The following is a 24,131-nucleotide window of genomic DNA, read 5'->3' as shown; positions in this document are numbered from 1 at the left end:
ACAAGTCAACACAGCGGACCAAGGGATGCCTGAACAAGTCAACACAGCGGACCAAGGGATGCCTGAACAAGTTAACACAGAGAACCAAGGGATGCCTGAACAAGTCAACACAGAGAACCAAGGGATGCCTGAACAAGTCAACACAGCGGACCAAGGGATGCCTGAACAAGTTAACACAGAGAACCAAGCGATGCCTGAACAAGTCAACACAGAGAACCAAGGGATGCCTGAACAAGTCAACACAGAGAACCAAGGGATGCCTGAACAAGTCAACACAGAGAACCAAGGGATGCCTGAACAAGTCAACACAGCAGACCAAGGGATGCCTGAACAAGTCAACACAGATAACCAAGGGATGCCTGAACTAGTCAACACAGAGAACCAAGGGATGCCTGAACAAGTCAACACAGAGAACCAAGGGATGCCTGAACTAGTCAACACAGAGAACCAAGCGATGCCTGAACAAGTCAACACAGAGAACCAAGGGATGCCTGAACAAGTCAACACAGATAACCAAGGGATGCCTGAACAAGTTAACACAGAGAACCAAGGGATGCCTGAACAAGTTAACGCAGAGGAACCAGAGGTGCCTCAAGGAATATATACACAAAAAGTAATTATTACGATTGTTGAATTTGAGTGTACAAATGTGCAATTTTGCAACATTTGCGTGCAAAGGGTTTATAGAGTAAAACTAAACTTATGCAAAACAGTGAAAATTTCATTAAAGGTAGGGTGTCCCTTTTGCAGACCTCCCCAAATCCAGCAAAACCTTACATGAACCTCAGGCTAGTTATGTTGGACATGTCTGTGAAATTTGAAAGCTAACAGTGATCAGACAAAAGAGCCACATAGTGATATAATATTTGTCTTGCATTTTGCAGCTCGACATGAGTCTGTGGGGGCATATCGGTCATGGCCAACCTTCGACCACTTCACTGGGTGTTGCACTTTGGGCTCATACCACAAATATTTGGACTATTCAAATACTTTTTCCATAAATATTTGAATAGCAAATTTGGTATTCATTCCCAGGCCTAGAGTGTACATGTACATGTATGTCGTCAGTCATACACACTTATACTTAGTTGTGAGGGGAGCTTGCTAGTATCAGTACTACAAGTACACAAAATAATAAAATACATGTAATAGAAGGGCTGGTCAGGGAAGTGTAATTGTGGAATATGATACAAACTGATCTGACATGAAAGCATACATTTTTTTTTTTAATTCCCTCTGTTAATTATACAAATAAATATAAGGTTAGAATATTAAATAATATCTTGAACAAATGATTTTCCCCCAACTTTCCAGAAGTATTAATGAATTCCATGACTTTCATTGACATTTTGCTGTTTGAAAAAGTATTTCAAATTCCCTGACCCATAATTAAGAACCCTGTTCTGTTTATAAAAAAAAAGTTTTTAAAGAAAAATGTAATCTAATTCATTCTTGTTTAGAGAACCATACATTTGAGCTACATGTATCTATTATTTTATATATAGTATATTATTCAGTGTTTAGGTGAGAGATTACTCATCTTTAAAGACAACCTCTCAACTATTTCTACCTATCCCCCTTCCTGGGTTAGTTGGGATCTGTTGACTTTTTAAAGGGTTAGAGGACATCTATGATAATTGCACACCCATTTCATACTTGTTTTTTCTTGCTGCCAAAGTTGGTGTGGTTGACATCCATCATAGAGAACATCATAAACCACAAATCTGGATTTAATTCATCGGAGATCAATCAACATGCCAGCATTTGATGCTTCTTTATAACTAATATAATCATATTTCTTAATTTGGACAGAAATTAAATTCTTAAAGGTAATACACAGTGTTGGTCAAGGTCATGGATTTGGTGGAAATGTTTTCCTTGGTCCATCTAGATGACCTAAGACCAAATTGATTCCTAATTTTCTTCAAATAGCATTGGAAGCTAGAAAAGGACAACTACAGTCGGCGATATCTGTCCGGCCAGACAAATTTGTTTTTCCCTTTAAAAACAGTGTTGTCCTTTGAAAATTTCCCAACTTTCCTTTATTTTGTGATGTATCAACATGAATAGAACCTTACCTGTGAAAGTGTCGTGATATCTGTTTGTAAAGTCTTTGTAATGATAAGCCTGAACAAAGACTAGCCAATGTTTATGTTATTGTGTCATGACCTATGAGTCATACCCAGGTCAGGACACAGGGAGTGTGTTGTTTGGTTCTTTCAACATGGAACCACATATTAAAGACTTACACGCGTGGCGAGCGATTTCATTGGCCACGAGAAATGTCATGTACGCTGACGCCGTCCAACTCCCTTGTGAAACCGTTTCGCCTAATGCAAACTACGCGTGCTCGAGGGGCAAGCGAACACCAAAGTGGTCGTCTTTCCCGCAGCACCCAATTTCAAACATGGCCGTCCGAACTCTTCCGAGCGACGCACACACACAGACGCACGATATAGAAATCAAACCGTGTGCATAGGAATCGCCAGCTCGCTATCCCCGCTCGAGCTGTCTCAGCGATCAGCTCACATTACGTACGCACGAAAGAAACGTGCACATTGCGCAATATCGCAATCTGTGTATGTTTCTTGTGTTGTCAATTGCATCTTAAAAAAGCAAAGAAAATATACTACATTGTTACCGCACAGTTATTTTTTTTCACATTCTAATAATATACTGTATAAGCTATAAATTAGTTAGTAGATTTATAATCTGGATTCTTATAGAGGGTCTAGTTATAGTATACTACTGAATTGAACAGCTGTTGTACTCGGCCGCGCTTTATACTACCAAACGTAAACAAGACCGAAAATTACTGCTGCATGCTGTATGCTGCAACCTGCGATCGCGATTGCACGTCTACTTTCATGTGCGGTGTAAATTTTGGTGTTTGTCTTTATCGAGATCTCGTCACCGGTAATTGTTTTATTATATATCCGATCGTCTCTAGAGGCTTTATTAGAACGTTAAGTTTGAATTATATTTGCTATCTTGCGCACAAAGCTTGGTCTTTGATGTATTTTTGCAATGCAGTGACACTCGACCTGCTGACACTCGCTGCAGTGACACTGACAGGGACACTGACCTGCTGACACTCGCTGCAGTGACACTGACAGGGACACTGACCTGCTGACACTCGCTGCAGTGATACTGACAGCCCTGGACACTTTGATTTTGAAACTGAAAATTTGACTTGAGCAAATTTAGAGTGTCAGGACAGATCAGACAGACTGTTTTGCAGGTCTGATACTGACACTGACAGTGCAGTGACATGATATGACTGAGAATGGTGCGCATACGCACGTACAGAAACTGGACACCCGCGCACGTACAATTCCGCTCGGTAAACAGCTTCGTGACCGTACTTGTGTGTCGCCATCTGCGGCTGAAATTAATCAGGAAATCCCCTGCGTGACTGCCTTTAAATAGTTGCTACTACCAAGCTTACAAATGACTGTCTGAGCCTCATCATTACATTATAACAGTAAGATCAGAAACAATTTTATCCATGAGATATTCAACATCAAGCGAATTAGCCGTATTTATCGAGTACCAGATAAATAACCAAAATCAACACTAAACACGCGATTTCTCGAAAATACAGGCATTTCAGAGCGATTTTTTTTTGGCGGGGGTGCGTTCTACCCTCATAAGTGTATCCAAAAACTATAAAATTAAGGAAATCTAATTTTACCTCTTCGACTTTTACCAACACGGTGCAATACCTTTAAAACACTTACCACAGATTCTTCCCTCTGTACTTGAAGAAATATCTGAATCCGGTTTCTTCAAATCTTTCTCTTTCTTCTGCCTCTGCTTTATCTATTAATTCCCCATGGTAATGGAGTAAAAACTCCCCACTATGAAAGTTTTTTGTAGTGAAAACAGCTCTACCTGCAGAGTACAAGAGATAACAATAAATAATGCACTGTTTTTGAAGATGGTATTACAAAGCCAAACTACATGGATTCTCGACTGAGCGCAGTTAAAATGTATGCCTCTGCTATTGCCAGATCTAAAATATATTACACATTTAACTACTAAAATTTTCAAAAACTTAAATCATCTAATCAGATCATCATCACTTCCATAAGCCTATATGAGCCAAGATTGAAATTGATCCGTCAAACGGTTCTTTATTTATCGCGAGAACGTAGACCTCTGTCACCTTTGACCTTAATACCCCCAAAACTAATCAGATCATTATCCCTCCTACATTTGTATATGCCTCCTATCAATTCATTTCATTATCTAACCATCAAAAAATATACAAAACAAAATAGAAAATTTACACTGACAGACACATGATCAAAATTAAAGTGAAGGTTCGGAGACCCTGGAAAAAGCAAAGCTTACAAAAAGGGGCCACCAAAGTAATGCATAATCACTATTAAAAGGTACAAATTATTCAACAAAAAGAAAATACAATTCAGACTACTTATCCTGATATTGGACACATTGGACACTTAAAATAATCTTGAAGGATGTTAATTCATGAAAAAAGGAGCCTTTCGAAATCACTTATATCTGCACTGGATACCTTACCCTTTCCTGGTAGAATTTTGACACAAAACCCCTTTCTGTCCTTTTCTGTGTAATCTTCTGGGCGGTTGGTATCTGCAGGCTCTCTCAGTCGTCGAGACATTCTTGTCTAGGATAGCGAAGGCAAACAAAACAAAACAAGGAGATTACTGTAATGTGTCTTTCCTATCTTTCCTACTTGCATGTACTCCACCCCGAGATCAAAGATCAAAGATGATTTGATAGTGTGAAATCAATCAAGCATAACAGTACAAATTTCATTGAAATCAGATGGAAAATAACAAAGTTACAGCAATTTGAAATTTGTATTATTTCAAAAAACAATGAATGAGGCTGTGTCCAAAAGTGATGATGTCACAAGCCCGCTTTTTCTTTTGTATTTTATCATATGGAAATCTAAAATATTTCAAATGTCAAACATGGTTTGGCTCCTCATGGAATGACAGAGAAGGAAGGTAGACAAAAAGAGTGAAGTAAAAAAATCAGTGATGGCTGATATGCGAAGATTGGCCAATCTTCATTCAAAAATGAACATGGCAGAACAAGCCATTGGGAGTCTCCCAGACAAAAGTGGGAATATCTGTGATTTGTTCAAGAGGAAAAATTTCCGTCACCTGGAAGAGGCAATTGATGCTTATACGAAGGTGGAGAGTTCGGAGGGTGTAGGTGTGAAGGCAGGCCTAAAACTTGCTCTTTATTACCTGCTCAAACGAACCAGTAAAATACTGAGAGGGATGTTTCTTATTGATGACGAGGATGATAAGGCCAACGATATCGCAAAGTGGGTGACAGTGTTCGAAACGAGTAAAGATATGATTTTTGGTGATGCTGAGTACAGTTTGAGCAAGACTCGCGAAGAGAAGCTTCGGCGACCGGAACAACAGCCAGAGGAAGAAGACCTACGGAAAGTTAGAGACTACACAGTGAAGAAGATAAATGAGCTTGGTGTCAGAGAGAATATTGATGTTCATGAGTTTATAGAACTAAGGAATTGTGTTGTAAGTCGTTTAACACTCTTCAATGCTAGCTTGAAAATGAAACTCGCCCCCATTTATTTCTCTGTTTTTATAACTTTGCACCAATAATACTGGATATTATGTTATACATGTAGATGTTACTTCAGCACTCAGGCCATTTTTTTCTTCTCTAACTAGTGAAAATGTGATGGTTCACGAGTCGTGCCAACACAGGCTCCTTCTTGCATGGCTCCATTGTCGCATCAACACTGTAAAATTACAAATGAAAGAATTTTGAATCCATATATTGTATTTCAAATAATGTTAGAAAGATCGGAGATAATTATTTGATTAGAAAACAACTAGATATTGGCACTCTATAATACTTGGATTGGATTAGATTGGATCCTTAAATTTTTTGCTTTTACTGATTAAAATTAATTTCTTGCTGTTCATGATCGTAATAGTGCAGCCAACATATTTAATAAAAAAAAACAAAGAAATACATAAGAAATACATAAGAAAAAAAAATGATACCAAAAAACTTGTACATTTGATCAGAATCCTACAAAAGTATCTAAAACCAAAATTTAGCAGTTTTGGAGATTTATTGAATGAATTAGAGCATAATTATGATTTTATGCAAAATTAGCTTAATTTATTTATGATTAAAAATTAACTTTTTTGGACCAATTGACTATGCAAATGTGTAGATTACGTCTTGGGCAACGTGCGTGCCAATTTTCATCGCAATTGGTTGACGGCCGAGATCTCCCCCCCCCCCCCTTCCCCCGGGCCCCCCCCCCCCCCCCCCCCGCCATAAGATGGGTTCAAATAACTCGGCTTTCTAGGGTCAAGTTTGTTCAAAGTTTAATATGGTTGACTTGATAGTCTTCTGCAAGTACCGTTACTGGTTTAACATGGTCTTTTAGTTTGTTTTAATTTTTAATTTTTTTAGTGAAAATTGGAAATCGTGGTAGTACATGTAATTACAGGCGTTGTCTCATTGTGACTTGCTTTAAAAAAAAAATGTTGTATACATGTACAACCAGGAATTAGTGCCTATTCAACTTGCATTTTACATACCGGTACATATTTTACTTTCAGCCGAAAGACCAGAAAAGATGACAGAGGCACAAATTGGAAGGCAGGTGAGCATTTTAACATTAGTCCATTTACACTTACTCCACTTAGTACCTCATCACTGGGGGACCTCATCAATGTTGTAATTATTTGCTTCAACTGAAAATTTTGAAATCTTTCACAAGGGACTGGATTACAATGGGGAGTGAGTCAGTGAGAGCGATAGCTCTCCTACATGTACATGTACAACTCTCCTTAATCACTTTGTGGGAGAGTAATTAAGCGCTCCTTGGGTATTTACCATAAAAAGGGATGGAAATTCATACAACAACTCCCTGCTGCCCATTCTGTTTCATTTACATGCTACAGTAGTGAAGGCTGAATTTTAGTTGCAATACTTGCACATCATAAAAAAGCTGGAAAATTTCACAAAATGTATTGCCATGGAAAGTTCACCAACAGATTTTTATGGATATGGTAGGCTGTTTTTTGTTGTCAAAATACACTACCTGTATATTATATGAAGGACAAAAATCTGTAAGGTTTCTGATGGTATGATGCCCTGTCATCACACATGTACATTGACTTTAATAACACAAGTACCTCTTTATGAGATCATCAAAGTATGGACTTATATTTTCATGACGCCATCTAAGTATCATTTGCGCATTGCATTGTAAATTTTGTGCTTTTGCGCAAGGACCAAAGTAACAAGCCAGGGGTCCATCTTACAAAGAGTTGCAATCAATTCAAATCAAACTCAAATCTAAATTGATCTCATTGGGCCGTATGCATAAAAAGTAGCAATTGCTTGCAAGCAATTGCTTCAAGCACAAGCAATTGCTTGTCAAGCAAAAGATCAAGCTCAAGCAATTGCTTAAATCCGTATGCATAACATTTTGCTTGTGCTCAAACCTTTTGCTTGCCTCCAGCAAGCAATTGCTTACGATCTCAACATTAGCGACGTCACGCCGGTTCGAACATCATTCATGGGAGAACAAAGGCGGGTTTCGCATACTAGTAGTGTATTCAAATGTCATGCGTGTGGGGTAGCCTTTCCTGACATGGCAGTATAACATTCCAGGATGACATATTTCAGAACAAAATGAAAAAAAAACACCGATACATGCACACACAAGCGCACACCCAAATACACACACCCGTTTTTCATCATGTTCAGGTATGAACCTGTGTGCTAACCACTCAACGTTCTCTTTGTCGAAATGGAATAGTTTCCGATAGGTCTCGGGAGCAATTTCTTCTCGATTTATTCTACTCCTGTACAACTTTGGTCTTTCTCTAACGAGCATAAACATGATGCTTAACCGCGAACGTCCCGATTAAGCAAGAGCTCAAGCTGCTATGACGGAGCTTAAAAAAACGTAAGCAATTGCTTATCAGAACAAGCAAAAGGTTCGTTTTATGCATACGTTTTTAAGCAATGCTTGATCTTTAAGCAATTGCTTGTGGACATTAAGCAATTGCTTGTGCTTGCTAGCAAAAGCATTTGCTTGCAAGCAATTGTTTATGTTTATGCATACGGATTCAAGTAAAAGGCTAGCACAAGCAATTGCTACTTTTTATGCATACAGCCCATTATCTCTTAATGAAATTATAGACATCTGAACTTAACCATGCAAACTTTAACCTGCAACAGACACTGGCCTGAAACTTTAACCAAAACTTAACCAAGTTTAAATGGTTATAAAATCCCTATTCCTGGACGAAACACAGAGTATGGGGATGGATATGAAAGAGAACACTCTACCGAATCATTTGAATCCAGTTTCAAGACCATTGGTGGCACGGTATTGGAATTCAAGCCATAGGAATTTGACCAAGCAAACTTTAACCTGAAATGTTGACAACGCCGCCGTCGCCGGAAATAGCGACGCCTATGTCCCGCATCTGCTTCGCAGGCGAGACAAAAATCAGGAACAAGAGGTCAAACTACTCATTTACATCATAAGCATTTTATGTTTTACAATTGCAAGGGTTCTAAGCTCTCCAGAAAAACAAAGAGCCCTGGGAAGTTTATGACATTCCTTCTACTTTATATCTCTTTTCACTTTAAAAAGTCCTTGCATGTACCCTTTTGTGAATAGCACGACACATACCAGGTAACTTCTTTCTCGTATCTCTTAGCAGGTACTGCTCGAAGTAGTTGCATACCAATTTTTTGGAGGAAGTTTCCCAGTGGGTGTACCCCCGACCTATAAAGAAAAGAGAAATAGAAAGAAAATCGATGAGGGAAATATAATTTATATCAGAGCAAAATATATATTTTTTGTTTTCAATATTTGCCAGCATCATAACCATGGCAGATCTGAAGTTCCCTATTACGAGGGTATCATAGATAAACGAACAATGCACCAGCCAAACGTCATTAGGGAGCTTCCAATTTGATACCAGACTGATAATTCGGGCCATGTGCACATGTATTGATTTTGTAAGGAATAAGTGCTCCAAATCCAAGACAAGTAAAGTGGCTAACAAACATTGCAGTTGGCAAAATAATGTTAGGTGTACTGCCAATTTTGAATCATCTGTCAAGACTACAAACAAAAAACAAAAAAGTGAATTGGTAAATAATGTTATGCATAATATGTGTCCTGCGTAAAGTGAAGATCTTTGGTTCCTTTTAAAAATAACATACATGTATGTACTAAGACATACCTGAATACGCAATATGGTCCTTTTCCTCCTCCTGCTTCGTCCCTTCTTCCTCCTGATTCATCCCTCCTTCCTCCTGATTCATCCCTCCTTCCTCCTCCTGATTCATCACTCCTTCCTCCTCCTGATTCATCACTCCTTCCTCCTCCTGATTCATCCCTCCTTCCTCCTCCTGATTCATCCCTCCTTCCTCCTCCTGATTCATCCCTCCTACAAACAAGTACAATAAGCATAGAAGCAAAAGATAAGGAGCAGCATGTAAGATGGGGTAAAGACAAGGTGAGAGAAAGCAGTGACAATGTATTAAACCTTCCAGGTACCCCCTTGATGCTTTGCGGAACAAGTCTGCATCGCGAAAACTCGCGGCGACGTTTCACGACTTTTTTCTTTTGGGTCTAGCGCATCTGTTTTGAACAACATTGCAACGCCCAGGTAGGTGGTTCTGAAGTTACACATAAGTTTATACATGCACGTTAACCAAAAATGGCTAAAAAGCATGATTTCATGCAGGATTTCAATACAAATTGTGCTTTCAGCCAAAACTCATAAATGTATGATTATTTTTGCTTCTAACGATTAAAATTAATTGATAACATGCTGTTTATGATCGCACAAGTGTAGCCGACAATTTTCATCGAAAAACAATAACAGACAAAAAGGTCAAAAACATAAGAAATTAATTTTGATATCATGTTTTTGAAGTATATTTGCTAAGAACACTAAAAAGAGTAACTATACCACAAATTAGTATATTTGGAACTTTATTTATTGATTAGGAGCAAAAAGTCTGATTCCATGCATAAATTACACATAAATTAGCATAATTAATAAACATTATTCTTCACAAAACGGATGACGTGCATTCCAATTCCTCGTCGCGATCGTGCAGTCGACGGCCCAGATCTCAAGGAGGCATGGAGCCCCCCCCCCGATATCATCTACCAAATTAGCCAGGCCTAATTCGGGTTAAGGGGAAATATAAAATTTCCCCCTAATTCGGGTTAGGGGGAAATATAATATTTTCCCCTAATTGGGTTAAGGGGAAATACAATATTTTCCCCTAAGTCGGATTAAGGGGAAATATAATATTTTCCCAAAGATGTACATGTACAGTATGTATGTGCATATATATATATACACATGTAAATACAGTTAAATTTGCATGCCTAAGTCAAATCCCTTGGGACCACAGAAATCTGAGAAATTCTACTTCTAAGAGGTAAACTAGACATGAATTCGTCACTTGAGATGAATTAGGTGATCCGCCATGATTTTAATAGATGACGCAGGAAGTTACGATGTAATTGAGAAAAAAAAATTGCAACAAAAATAGCAGCAAAAATCTTGAATATGAAGTTTGGAAATGATTAAAGACTTAAGAGATGATTTTTTTTAGAATAATTCATTTGCCATAGGCTTTGTACACAAATTTTGAAGTGCAATATTTCAATAAATGATAAACGTCTGGAAATGAGAATAAACAAATATGAATGTCTTTAATAACCCAGTACAGCTCTGGAAACTTGGGCATGATTGGTAACGTTATGTATTTATTATGATTTTTTTTTGATAATTAACTTGTCATAGGCTTTGTACACAAACTTTAAAGTGCAATGTGTTAACAAATGATAAACGTTTTGAGACGATACTAACAAATATGAAAGAATTATTAAATGCAAAACTTATTTAAATTGCCCACCAAAAAACAAAAAAACAAAATCCTTCAGCGGATTCGAACCCGGGCCACAAAGACGAGAGTCGAGTGTCAACACCAATATACCACGGCGCTTCCACATAGACATAACACGTATATCTGAAAAAGTCTATGACCGATTCTGAATTCACACGTTAATTCGAATTTTTTCACCATGATCCCATAATCTAAATCAAAAATAACATTTCTCGTAGCGTACAGTCTCAGCTACAACATATCAAATTTTGGTATAAACAACTGAGAAAAGTAAAAAGAAAGACTATGCAAATTGTGACTTAGAAAAAAAAATCACCCTCCATAGACATAACACGTACATGTTGCAGATTCGGACTTTTCACCTTTAATCAAAAATTTGACCATGATCCCATCATGTAAATGAAAAATAAATGTCACGTTACTTGTAGATAACATTCTCAGCTACAACATATTGAAATTTGGGACAGTCAAAAGAACATTGTCAAATGTAATGTAAAAAATCAAAAATCAATTTTCTTACTTCAGATGGCAATATGATGATGTCACAACATCCGGTGACCCAAAATGATGCATGAAATGGAATCTACAACTCATGCCCTTTCAGAATATGAAATAAAAATGGAGGTCACATGGCATTCTGAAAAGTTACAGCGAATTCAAAATTTGCCTTTTTTTTACAATTTTTTCAATTTTTGGCATATTTCGCGCGCGCGCGGATTTTGAGGTTTAGCGCGCGCATATTACGTTATTATAGGTCAAGAAGGACTGGAAATTAGTTAAAATTGTTGACAATAGTATTAGGAACCCAAAACATGTAAAAAAACGGCGTTTCCACGTTCCGTACGTGCTACACGCGAAAAAACGCGCGCGCAGACGCGCACGCGCTGAATTTTTTTAAATGCTCAAAATGGCCTGAAACGTATAGTAAACTCAAAATAAATTCATTTGGAGCATTTTTCAATTTTGACGCGCGTGCATGCGCGTAGGTTGAAGAGTTGAACCTTGACCTGAAGTTAATGTATGCCAAATTTGGTCAAAAAATAACGTTCCGTTAGGAAGATATGGTCAATAAGAAGATTTTACAAAATGGCGCCTAGATGACGTCACGGATGGGTGATCACAATGAAAACAGATGACCCGTCAAGATTTTATGATGGGACATGACTATGGGAAATTTCATGATGATTGACATTGCCGTTTTTGCATGAATTATGTCACAAAAAAGTGACCAGAAATAAATAATAATAATAAAAAAGATTCTGACGAAATCAAGAGGTTCTCCGCCAATGAATGGCGGATCACCTAATAACACATATTTTGCACAATCTGGTCTAAACAATGCTTCCACGGGCGATTATTTGACGACTTACAGAAGGTCAACTAATACAAGGTTAACTGTAACCTTTATGCAATAATAAACTCACAGTTTGCCAATTTTTTTTTTAATTGGTGGGGAAAAAGAGCTGCTCTCTGGTTCTTCATTCTTTTAAAGCTACAGTATTCCCAGGACCCAGAAATAGCTCCATCTCAGTCCTGAACTACCCATATTGTTCCCGTCAGCGCTCCCAGGATGCAACATTCTGATCTCGTAGTCTTATGATTTATGCTCGCTTGAATGATTGCAAATTTATTTGGCATCCTTTACATCCTTACAATAAATTCATTACCAAGTAACAAAGTGAGTATTATGTCTCTTCCAAACATCCCTGTTTTCCCAGGTCGAAAATCCCATAGAGACCAATAGAGACCATTAGAAAAATTCTATTGGTCTCTAATGGTTTCTGTTGGAGTCTATTGGTTTCTGTTGGACCCATAGAATTGAATCCAATAGAGACTATTCAAACCATCAGAAACCAAAAGAAACCAATAGCACCCATAGAAACCAATAGAAATAGAAACCAATAGGACCAATAGAAACCAATAGGACCAATAGAAACCAATAAGACAAATATAAACCAATAGGACCAATAGGACCAATAGGACCAATATAAACCAATAAGACCAATAGAAACCAATAGAACCGAAAGGACCAATAGGACCAATAGGACCGATAGGACCAATAGAAAACCAATGAGACCAATAGAACCCAATGGGACCAATAGAAACCAATAGGTCCAATAGAAACCAATAGAAACCAACAGCTAAATCTATCTCATGCATATTCATGATTACTTTATACGTGTTCACAGAAAATTACATTTATCATAATTTGTCAAGCAACTTATGACAATGTACATCAATTTTATGATTTTTATTTTCTTTTGGCAACTAATGACTCATAGATTATTTGTTTAATCATGTTACAATTTCATTCACGTTTTAGCAATAGATATATTGATTATAATGATTACTATAAAACACTAACCAAGAAACAATTCATGTATGTTTATTATATAGAATAGTAGAAGCATTCAGTCAAAATAAAGGATAATCTAATACTCACTCCAAGTGATCTATGTGATGGAGTTGATGCAATTGAGATTAGAATATACTTTTTTTTGGTGGACAGTTGCTAAAATCGATTCTGATTGATCATTATTGATTTACCAATAGAAGCCATTGGACTATTGGTTTCAATAGGGAATTCGGAACATGGGAGCATTAGGAACCCATTGAAAGATCTCTAGTGGACCAACAGGAACCCATAGAAAATATCTAATGGACCAACAGAAACCCATCATAGAAGAAAATATCTAATGGACCAAGAAACCCATAGAAGACATGGGTGGATGCTGGTCCAATAGAAGCTTTCTGTTGGTCCATCAGCATTTCTTCTGTGGGTTTGTGTTGGTCCAATAGATATTTTCTAATGGTTTCTGTGGGTCCATCATTTCACTTTCCCTATTGAAACCATTAGACACCAATAGCTCTAATGGTTTCTGATGGTCCAATAGGATCGGATCCTAATGGAATTTCGACCTGGGTTCTGATACAAACCCCATTATAGGCTAATTTACTGAAATATATATCGTTGATCGTTGTGTAAAAAAGGCATAGGGTCCATTTATCAAAACTTACTCTTATGCACTGATTCCTATTGGGGGTGCTCTTTAGTTCTATGAGAATACTTTCCCTTTGATATGATAAACTAGATGGAACTTTGACTGCGCGCAGTCAAGAAAGATGCCTCCGTCATAGAGCAAGTTTACAAACCAAAACAGAAGAAATTTTTCAAATTCAAGTTTCTTGTAATCCATTAACAGGTTCTCAGAATATCGTGATTACAACCAATTTCTCATATACATATATGACCCTTTGATCTTTGATCTCATGACCCAAGAATCTACTCAGTTCATTGGAAGATAAGCAAGATACATACATGATCTAAGTTTGGCAGGAATCCATCAATCTGTTCAAATGATAATGCGATCACAAGCTATTTGCATACATAATGAGCCGCATGACCTTTGACCTTGACCTCATGACCCCAAAATCTAATCAGTTCATCGGCTCTGCGAGTAACATACATGACCTAAGTTTGGCAGGAATCCAACAATCAGTTCTTGAGATAACGCGATCACAAGCTGTTTTTGCATACATAATGAGCCCTGTGACCTTTGACCTCGTGACCCCCAAATCTAATCAGTTCATCGGCTCTGCAAGATACATACATGACCAAAGTTTGGCAGGAATCCATCAATCGGTTCTTGAGATAACGCGATCACGAGCTGTTTTTGCATACATAATGAGCCCTGTGACCTTTGAACTTTGACCTCGTGACCCCAAAATCTAATCAGTTCATGGGCTCTGCAAGATACATACATGACCAAAGTTTGGCAGGAATCCATCAATCGGTTCTTGAGATAACGCGATCACGAGCTGTTTTTGCATACATAATGAGCCCTGTGACCTTTGAACTTTGACCTCGTGACCCCAAAATCTAATCAGTTCATGGGCTCTGCAAGATACATGTCTTGATATGTAACGTTTTTCTATGAATGCTTTGCACAGATGACAAATGACCAGTTTACCCTTTGTCTTTGAATCATTCCTCCTTTCTCTCTCAAGCACTGGATTATCTGGATTTTTCCTCAATCTTATCTTGTTCAGTTCCAATATGCCCTCTTTTCTGAATGCATCAAATACTAAATCCCTTTCCTTCTTTCTCATTTTCAAGGCCTGGCAAACTCTCTTGTGATCTTTGTGCTTTTTCTCTATGTGATTCCGTAGCTTTGACCACATTCTTTTGCAGAATATGCAATAACGGTAAGGTTTCTTGTATGTACCACATGCAAGAGAACCTTGACCTGGTATGTTTACTGGCCTACATGTAGGTATCTCTTGGTCCTGTGTGTTTACTTGTTCACGCATCTCTTGGTCCTGTGTGTTTACTTGTTCATGCATCTCTTGGTCCTGTGTGTTTAGGTTTTAGCCTTGCTATTGCGATATCTCGAGAACAACTAGAGATATAGGGTGGAAACTTGGTGATAGTATGTCTCATTGTAATAATTTCATCGATTTCCTATATTGCCTTTAGGGTAGCTTAGGGCGGAGGCATATAGGAGACGCAGTCGTATTTGTCTTGTTTCCTGTGATATGAATAATTATACACATTTTGTTTAAAGATTATCAAATGAGGAAAGTCAAAAAGCATCAAAGCAGAACATTGTAGTTTGGTAAATTTATTTCCATCTACATGCATGTATCTCGCTGAATACATTTAATGCATTTTGGCTGGAACACAATTTGTATTGGAATTCTAGGCCTACCCGGTACATGAAATCACGTTTTTGAGCAATTTTCGGTCTGACATGAAAGTATGAAATGCTGCGTAACTTCGGAACCGGGTACCCGGATATCAGTGCGCGAGGCTTGAAAGTAAAAAGTCATGAAACATCATGTCAGCTGCTTTGCGTGTTGCGAACATATTGCGCGAATATGTCCTCATATTGTTCCAATTACATAAGAATAAACATGTGCCTGATATGTTTATGTTCCGTGTATGGGGTGTATTATTTCCGATGAAATTAAGAGTAAAGATCCGATGGGGATCGTCAAAAAAGAGGCCACCACTTGCCATGCCCGCCGCGCGGAGCTATGGGCGAGACAGCCGAGCGCGATTTGCGTGTGTACAGCGGGTGTGTCGTTACTGCATTTGTTTTCCATGTGTTTGCCGCGTAGCCATAATGCAGTCTCTGGTCGGAGATCGATATAATTTCACTGTTTAATTGCAAAATTTCCAGTCTTCAAATTAATTTTATGACAAATCCTTTTGTTCATGCGAGTTTATTAGGGTATGCTTTCATATCATTGTGCAATGGAAGCGAACTATTACAAAAAATTTGGGGGTCTCCCCAGAAACTTGATTTGGGCTTTAATACATGTATGTATATATATATTCAATCTTTTAACCCTTTGCCTTCTGAATTGTTTATTTAGGCTCAATACAGGGATCACTTGGTTCCCGTAGCCAACGGATTAAAATAATTTTCAAGTGTAATTGCAAGTTCTACATATAGAAAGGGCACTTGACATGCCCCAACATATAACAAAGCATGAATAAATTGAATAAGTTAAAAGGCAAAATGTGTATCTTAATCCTAAAAAGACTACCAGACTATTTTGAAGGTATTGATAGCCTCAATCAATAGTGTGCTTTCGTTTTGGACGACGGAGCCTTCTGCGACGGTAAATAAAATATTGACCCATCTGCGCATGCTCAAATCTGCATGTTCGTCCGTCGTCCAAAATCTATGACGGTATTCGGGGTATTTTACCGTCGTGCCGACGACGACAACGTATAGCAAGGTCTAACAGTATGAGGCCGTGCATGGTACCTTGCTTTTAATAGAAAATCAAGGAATAACATAAGGAAAAGAGAGAAAAACAATGAATAACATAAGGAATTAGAGAGAAAAACTATGAATAACATAAGGAATTAGAGAGAAAAACAATGAATAACATAAGGAATTAGAGAGTAAAACAATGAATAACATAAGAAAAAGAGGGAAAACCAATGAATAACATAAGAAAAGAGAAAAACAATGAATAACATAAGGAAAAAAGGGAAAACCAATGAATAACATAAGGAATAGAGGGAAAAACAATGAATAACATAAGGAAAGTGAAAGAAAACAATGAATAACATAAGGAAAGAGAGAAAAACAATGAATAACACAAGGAAAAGAGGGAAACACAATGAATAACATAAGGAAAGGGAGAAAAACAATGAATTACATAAGGAAAAGAGAGAAAAACAATGGATAACATAAGGAATAGAGAAAAAAACAATGAATAACATAAGGAAAAGAAGGAAAACAATGAATAACCACTTGACTGCGACTCACTAATTTCCCATTTTACCCCGCGCACAGTGGGCCAGAATGAGACCAAAGTGCGCCAAAAACAATTAGTGAATATGTGTAACGATTCCAACAATCTGGAGAACCTAATCTGTACACTTCCAACTAGAGCAACGGGTATTGTTGGACTGGACTGCGGGCATGCTCCGCGTGCACTCATGTGTCCCATCCCATCTATTGTGTCTATTGTACTTATTGTTCGCTGCTTTGACGAATGGCTCAGAATGCTCAAAAACTGTGAAAACATTGCTTAGGAAAATGGCGTATAACTCAAAAGTATGCGGATATATGCAGCTAAATTTTACATGACAGAAAGCCAAGACTCTGATCATGAGGCCAATATATCAGTTTACGTGGGACTAGGTGGGAATCAAAACTTATTCATTGCACTGTTCAAGAAAATGTAATTTCATAGTATGTTCTTGGGGTTTATATCTAATTAGTTATGCAAATTTATGCATTTCAAGCCATTGAAACAGGACATATTTCAGAATGTGTTGTTACTAGAAGCCACACAGATTTATAGCCTAATCTGTCAAAAAATTTAGCTAGAATTACGTATGCGCCAAAAAGTAAAAAGTTTCTAGTTTTGGTCCAAATCTGACATAAATTTCAACTTCAAGATAATTTTTAGTATACTCAGTCCGTTTCAGAAAGAAATATTGGAAATAGATATTGTCCAATATTTTATCTTTCATATGCATGCAAGAAAAGTAGAAAAAATTTCACTCGCCAAACTGACTTTTGGCGCAGTTTGGGGTCTCCCTGGCCCACTGTGCCGCGGTGCTCCAATGCAATTTCCCATATAGGCAACACACACACTTTCACCAAAATGCATTTAGTGGGACGGCTTGTAATTATTGGAATCAAATCTATCATTTTCAATTCAAAATCACTCCCCTAAATTCATTATCACATCGCCACACTCGTCCGATGCTGCACTAAAATCATCCTTACTGCAATCATCAAAAGTCTCATCCATTATCACTGTTTTTTCAGAGAAATTGCATCTATCGACAACCATCGAAAACCACCGTGAACGCCATTTTGTACAAAAAGTATGTTGGCTGAAGTTTTCACCCAAAAGATTTGCTTTTTTCAGAAGCTAGAGTGCCATAAATTTTATAGCATTAGCGCCATCTGTTGGCCACATTATAGAGGCTGAATTTGATGTGCTATAAGCCTAGGGGTACAAGGCATTGCGGAGTGCCGTTGCCTACAACAAGACAATGCATGAACACGTCATATGACGTGCTCAGCACAGAACGGCAAAACGGAGAGCACATCATATGACGTGCTCCGCAGCCAAGTGGTTAAGGAAAGGGAGAAAAACAATGAATAACATAAGGAATAGAGAGAAAAACAATGAATAACGAGGGAATAGGGTCAATTCGTCGCCGTCCTGAAAAACGAAACAAGTTTTAGGGAGGATGGACACGTTGCACGCCCGACGGTAAAGTCACTTTTTTTATCCATCGTAGAATGCTCCGTCGTCCAAAACGAAAGCACACTAATATCTCGACCATGACAAAGCCAATCAACATTTTGCCCTGATTTTAAGAACTGTGGAAAGGCAAATTCATCGTTATTTTTTTTAATGTTAATGGGCAATTCAAGCATGACGGATGGGACATCCAACCCTCACTTTTGTGTATCTTGGCCTCATATTTTGAATTTTATGTCGCAGTATTGCTTTCATTACGATAAAAAAAATCAGAAAATGTGGTTAACATTTCTGCAATAAAATTCTTCATTTTTATTTTACGTACCAATTTTTGATGCCTCAAGTTGACGGGCTCGCTCATCCAACATCCTTGCAAAAGATTCCACTTCTGAGTCAGAAACCAATGACTCTTCATCATCGCTGTTGGTCTGCTCAACTGCAGTATGTGCTTTGCTCTGTGTTGACATATAGATATTTTCAGCTCAGGAAGCATCTGCAAGCCTGGTAGCTCTGCATCATCTACATGTACATGCACGTTGTTAGTCTGTCCATCTGCAGCCAGTGAATTGCTCTGTTTAGATGCTTTTTTGAGACCGAGAGCTAGCATCTGTCCCCCTCGAGAACTATACATTTTAGATACTTAAGATAAAAGGAAGGATAAAATTAGTAGGTAATAAATAGAAAACTACATGTACTGTAGTGATGCCAATACTCTGCCTAGCGTGTGAACTCGGCCAGGTAACCCAAATTGGTTCAGTGACGGCGCGTTGTGCTACCCACGCGTAGCGCATGACAGCCAGGGCATAGCGCACAGCGTTAGCACAACAAATACGCTAACAATGTGTGAGTGAGCAGCACAGCGCGCTGTCACTGAACCAAGGCAGGTGAGCTGGCCAAGTTCACCCGCCAGGCTGAGTATTGGCATTACTACGGTATTTTCATTTTAATAGAGGGAGTGATGTGATAATAAACAAGACAAATTTGACTGCATCTCCTATGCCTCTACCCTAAACTACCCTAAATGCAGTATAGGAAAATGGATGGAATTATTACAATGATGAGACATACATGTACTATCACCAAGTTTGAACCCCATATCTCTATTGGTTCTTGAGATATTACAATGGTAAGGCTAAAACCTGTAATTTCAAAAATTGACCTCTGTGACCTTTGACCGTTGACCACAAAATCTAATCAAATCATCTTCTTATGGTGATACACGCTATCACCAAGTTTGAGCCTCATAACTCCAGTGGTTTTCGAGGTATCGCGATAAGGCTAATATCAAGGATTTCAGAAATTGACCTCTGTGACCTTTGAACTGAAACCTAGTTACTCCAAAATCTAATCAGATCATCTTTATGTGGTGGTATATATTATTACCAAGCCAAGTTTGAAGTTCATATCTCAAGTAGATCTTGAGATATATCGCGATAACGAGGCCAACACCTGGAATTCCATAAGTCGACCTCTGCGACCTTTCACCTTTGACCTTGTTACTCCAAAATCTAATCAGATCCTCTTCCTATGGTGGTACATACTATCATCAAGTTTGAAGTTCATACCTCAAGTGTTTTTTGAGATATCGTGATAACGAGAAAGCAGGACGGAAGGACGGACGGACGGACAACCCGAAAACATGATGCCTCCAGCACCACCTTCGGTGGCGGAGGCATAAAAATAGAAAGGGGTGGCAGCTCAACAAGGAAATCTTTACAGTAAAGTGGGGAACGGACAGAGAACTGGCGCATGTGTTGCATCACTTGCATGTATTTTGTTTTGTTTTGTTTTTAATAGAATACTTTAACTCATGCTTTTTATCCAAAATCAAGAGAAAACGATGATACTTACATTTGTATCATGACATTGCCAGTGGTATATTAATAAAAATTGGTACATGACTTTAAATTATAGGTGTCAAAATCTATGTTTTGGCTGTTGTTGTTTTTTGTCTAATTCTTGGATGATAAAAACAGGGCTGTTTCATGGATTTTCGGGGTCAAACACTGCAGCTTACCAAATGTATATACATAAATTAAAAATTGAGCAAGTGTCACAGGAAACTAGGTCTGAATATATTAAATTTAAAACTAGGCTAGTACTAGGTGGGATATTCCAGCTTTAACACTGGAGTAAGTAAAGTAGACTGCCTGAGATTTGATCGCTAGTTAGCCAATTATATTTCCTGGGTAAATCCTGGCCCCGAAATTCCATAAATCATGTCTAAAGTTTGAATATATGCGTGCAAAATGAGTTAGTGCGGCGACATAGGTACCTGTAAGTCAAGTTTTGCCGTATCAAAATGACATGCCTGTCTTAAATGGTGAAAAAACATTGTTTTTGTAAATATTTTTGTGAGATTTTTTGCATTAATGTTTATAAGAATATGAAAAAAGGCATGACAGTGATATTTTTGGACATAAATATTTACCTTATATTGAAATTTAGGTAGACATTTAAGGTGCGCAGACGTCACATAGGGCCCCCTGTAATACAGACAGCTGGTATCCAGACAAAATTGGCAATTTCAAGAACTTTGCAAGCAATATTATATTTCATAATTTGTTTGACTTTGACTTTGACAATTATTGCAAAGCACGGATATTCACAATTATCTGTGCTAGTATTTCTAACTTAGATCTAGCCATAGCCATAGACCCTACACAGTGACTTTTTGTGACTTTTGTAGTGACTAACGCGACGGTGTCCATTTTCCTTTGACAAAATCAAACGGTACATTAAGCTACGCACCAGTTTTAATACAGTAAATGAATGTAATTTTTTTTTGTCTGTTTCAATGTTGTGAATTCATGATGATTTCATGAAATGATGAAAATACAGTACACAAATGATTTTCCCCCAAAGTTTTTGTGATATCTTCGATAGACTTGTTGTTTTCTAATCTATCCCAAACATTGAGCGCATAGAACGCGTATTAAGGAGTGCGTAGCTTAATGTACCACGTAGCTTAAGGTACCATCACCATATGGTGGGGGTACCAAAAGCTACGCGGGTCCTAAAGCTACGCACACCATATAATACGCGCTACTGTATGCAGTGCGTAGCTTAAAGACCCGCGTAGCTTTTGGTCCCCCCATCATACATAGGATTAGGAGATTTCTTTCTATGGGAGACTGCATGTGTCAATCTCCTCAGCAAAATCACTGGCTGGAATGCCAAAACAATCTTATTTTTAATTAAATGCCAAAGAAGTTACAAGAGATTCAATCTGAAAAGATTGTGATGGAAAAGGATATTGAATCGTACTTTATTATTAGGTAGTCTAGGTTTTATCCCCAATTTTGCTGGTAGTCTGGACACTCTATCCTCATCAGGCACCCAATTCAGCGGCAGAAAGCAATAAAAGCATTGGTAAGTTTGAAATATTATATTAATATGAGTACTTTTTAGGACTTGAATACGTACATTATGTTACCAAGTTATAACCTATGCAGTAAATGCAAATATACAGGGTTTTTTTTAGTAAAATAGTAGCCAAAAGATTACCACGCTGCGAACCTTTTTAGTCGCAGGTGTGGTATATACGGTATAAAAGTTTTAAAATATCATTGTGGCAAAATGCGTTTTTTTTCCCCCATTACTTTAGCCGTAATATTGATGAAAAGTGAAAAAAGGTCTCAGGAGGCAGGCCCCTGGACGGTCTCACGAGGGAGGCCGGAGGCAATGAGACCCATGCCTGCAGGGGCCGGAGGCGGTCCGCCTACTTTAAACTAGAAGTTGTAATGTTGCTGCCACTGTGATTCTAGTCACACCTGCAGCCCTAAGTGCAATATAAGGGGGTATTGCATTGTATATGGAGTTGTGCACTATCTGAGGACTGTACAGTACTCAGCTTGAATGAACTATTGGATAAAATCCTTTTTTTACTATTCAAATGTTATTGCCAAGTCGTGTTTTTTCAACCTTATGTTTATTTGGTACTAATTTAATAAGAATATTATTTTGGATTAGTGAAATCAAATAGACTCTACAGATAAGTAGTAATTTTGAGGCAAAGTTTTATTGACCAGAGGCAAATTTTTACTGTTGGGCGAATGGTATTGGTTGCAGGTGTGATTCAAGACCGATAAATTTGTCTCCTTCAGGGTCTTTTTAAACAAATTCTGACATTAATGGCTGACCCATTCTAGAGACAGATCGCTACGTATGCCAGCGCTATGCGGGCCTCCTGTTCGAAAAAAATCAGGCCGGAAAAGGTGCATTTTAGCTAAAAATAAATCTGCTTCCAGTTGGGTGAAAATCTAGTCATTTTCCACTCGTGTACGAGTCCCACTCGCGTCAACTAGCGAACGGGAAGCTGCCTGCAGTACCCGAAGTTTCGGCAGTGAACGTGATCGCGGGCTGGCAGTAGGCCCGCATAGCGCTGGCATACGTAGCGATCTGTCTCTAGAATGGGTCAGCCATAAATGTCAGAATTTGTTAAAGAAAGACCCTGATTCCTGAAAGAGACAAATTTATCGGTCTAGAGACTAGATCTAGAACTTGTGTGATTCTACTTCTAGTCCAATAAAGCAGAAAAGGAAGCAAATGCCTGGTAATGGTAAATAGTCCTTTGTCGTGACCTTTACCTTGCGTTGTGTAGTTGTTTGGATCATCCTCAGAGACTCAGATTCAGAAGCATGCCATTAAATTTTGCATTTGAAAAACTCAGAATGATCTTATTAATTTGAAAATTTAAGATAGCTTTGGCCTTTTGCCTTTGCCTTTTGCATGGACTGGTTTATATTTTACGTACCGGTAGATCTATTCTAGTCTAGATCTCTAGATCTATCTCTCATCTAATTACAGTACTGCCACTAAGGGGGAATGTACAGTTTAGCAGATGAGATCTAGAGTGACGTAGGAGGCGGGGCCTCCGTTACTAAGGCTCTATATAGAAGCGATTTCAGCCCGAAGGGCTGAAATCGCTAGAGAGCGTTTTGGGGCCCCAAAAAGTCGAAAATCGGGTTCCCCGTCAAAAAGTAGTTTAGTAACCTACTTGTAGGTTGTTTTTAAAAATTAGAGCAAAAAACCGTCGATCTGCCAAAATAATCGGCAAAAACTAAAGTAAACAAAAATACGGAACTATTTTCATGACGTCAGCTTGGAAGAAGAATCTAGCTGGAAATTATTGAAGTATTGAAAAACATGCACTGCCACTGCGCATGTCAAGCATGAACTAGCTAGCTCTTGCGCGTAGTTAAGTGTGTGAACTGTGCAATGCATTATCACGTACGCAGCGCTGAGCGCTTATGCACACAATATATAATACACAAGACGTAGACTAGACAAACGCGAATTTTTAACAGCTGTAGACTCTAGCCTAGGTTTTCTTAGCCATCTAGATCATCAAATCGGATTTGGATTATCAAAAAAAGGTAAGCAGTATCTTGAATATAGGTCTTAGCCTTAGCTAGACTAGTTTTATAGTGATTTAATCC

At 38.2% G+C, this 24,131-nt stretch overlaps 1 protein-coding gene and 1 long non-coding RNA gene across 4 annotated transcripts in view; both read right to left on the bottom strand.

Annotated features, from left to right (window-relative positions):
- LOC115927300 overlaps positions 1-24,131 on the bottom strand; it is a 37,653-nt gene that overhangs the window by 10,860 nt on the left and 2,662 nt on the right. The window contains exons 2-4 of one of the 3 annotated variants that reach the window (XM_030993057.1): positions 19,016-19,329; positions 4,546-4,651; positions 3,741-3,894 (exon numbers count right to left, since the gene is read on the bottom strand). In XM_030993057.1, the coding sequence (XP_030848917.1) occupies positions 3,741-3,894; positions 4,546-4,651; positions 19,016-19,321 (566 nt within the window). In that variant the 5' untranslated portion in view covers positions 19,322-19,329. Of the gene's footprint in view, positions 1-3,740; positions 3,895-4,545; positions 4,652-8,672; positions 8,795-9,257; positions 9,650-19,015; positions 19,330-24,131 lie in introns of those variants that run through there. The other 2 variants (XR_004065552.1, XM_030993059.1) reach the window with 2 other exon arrangements.
- On the bottom strand, positions 1,005-3,734 carry LOC115927301. The gene is made up of 2 exons (XR_004065553.1): positions 3,086-3,734; positions 1,005-3,044 (listed from the first exon to the last, which is right to left on the bottom strand). It is a non-coding gene; the product is annotated as an uncharacterized LOC115927301 (long non-coding RNA).

This window comes from Strongylocentrotus purpuratus, unplaced genomic scaffold (assembly GCF_000002235.5).
Source record: "Strongylocentrotus purpuratus isolate Spur 01 unplaced genomic scaffold, Spur_5.0 spur5_scaffold_20, whole genome shotgun sequence".
Lineage (NCBI taxonomy): Eukaryota > Metazoa > Echinodermata > Echinoidea > Camarodonta > Strongylocentrotidae > Strongylocentrotus > Strongylocentrotus purpuratus.
The sequence above is the reverse complement of the archived record's forward strand: the minus strand, read 5'-3'. Positions and strand labels throughout refer to the sequence as shown.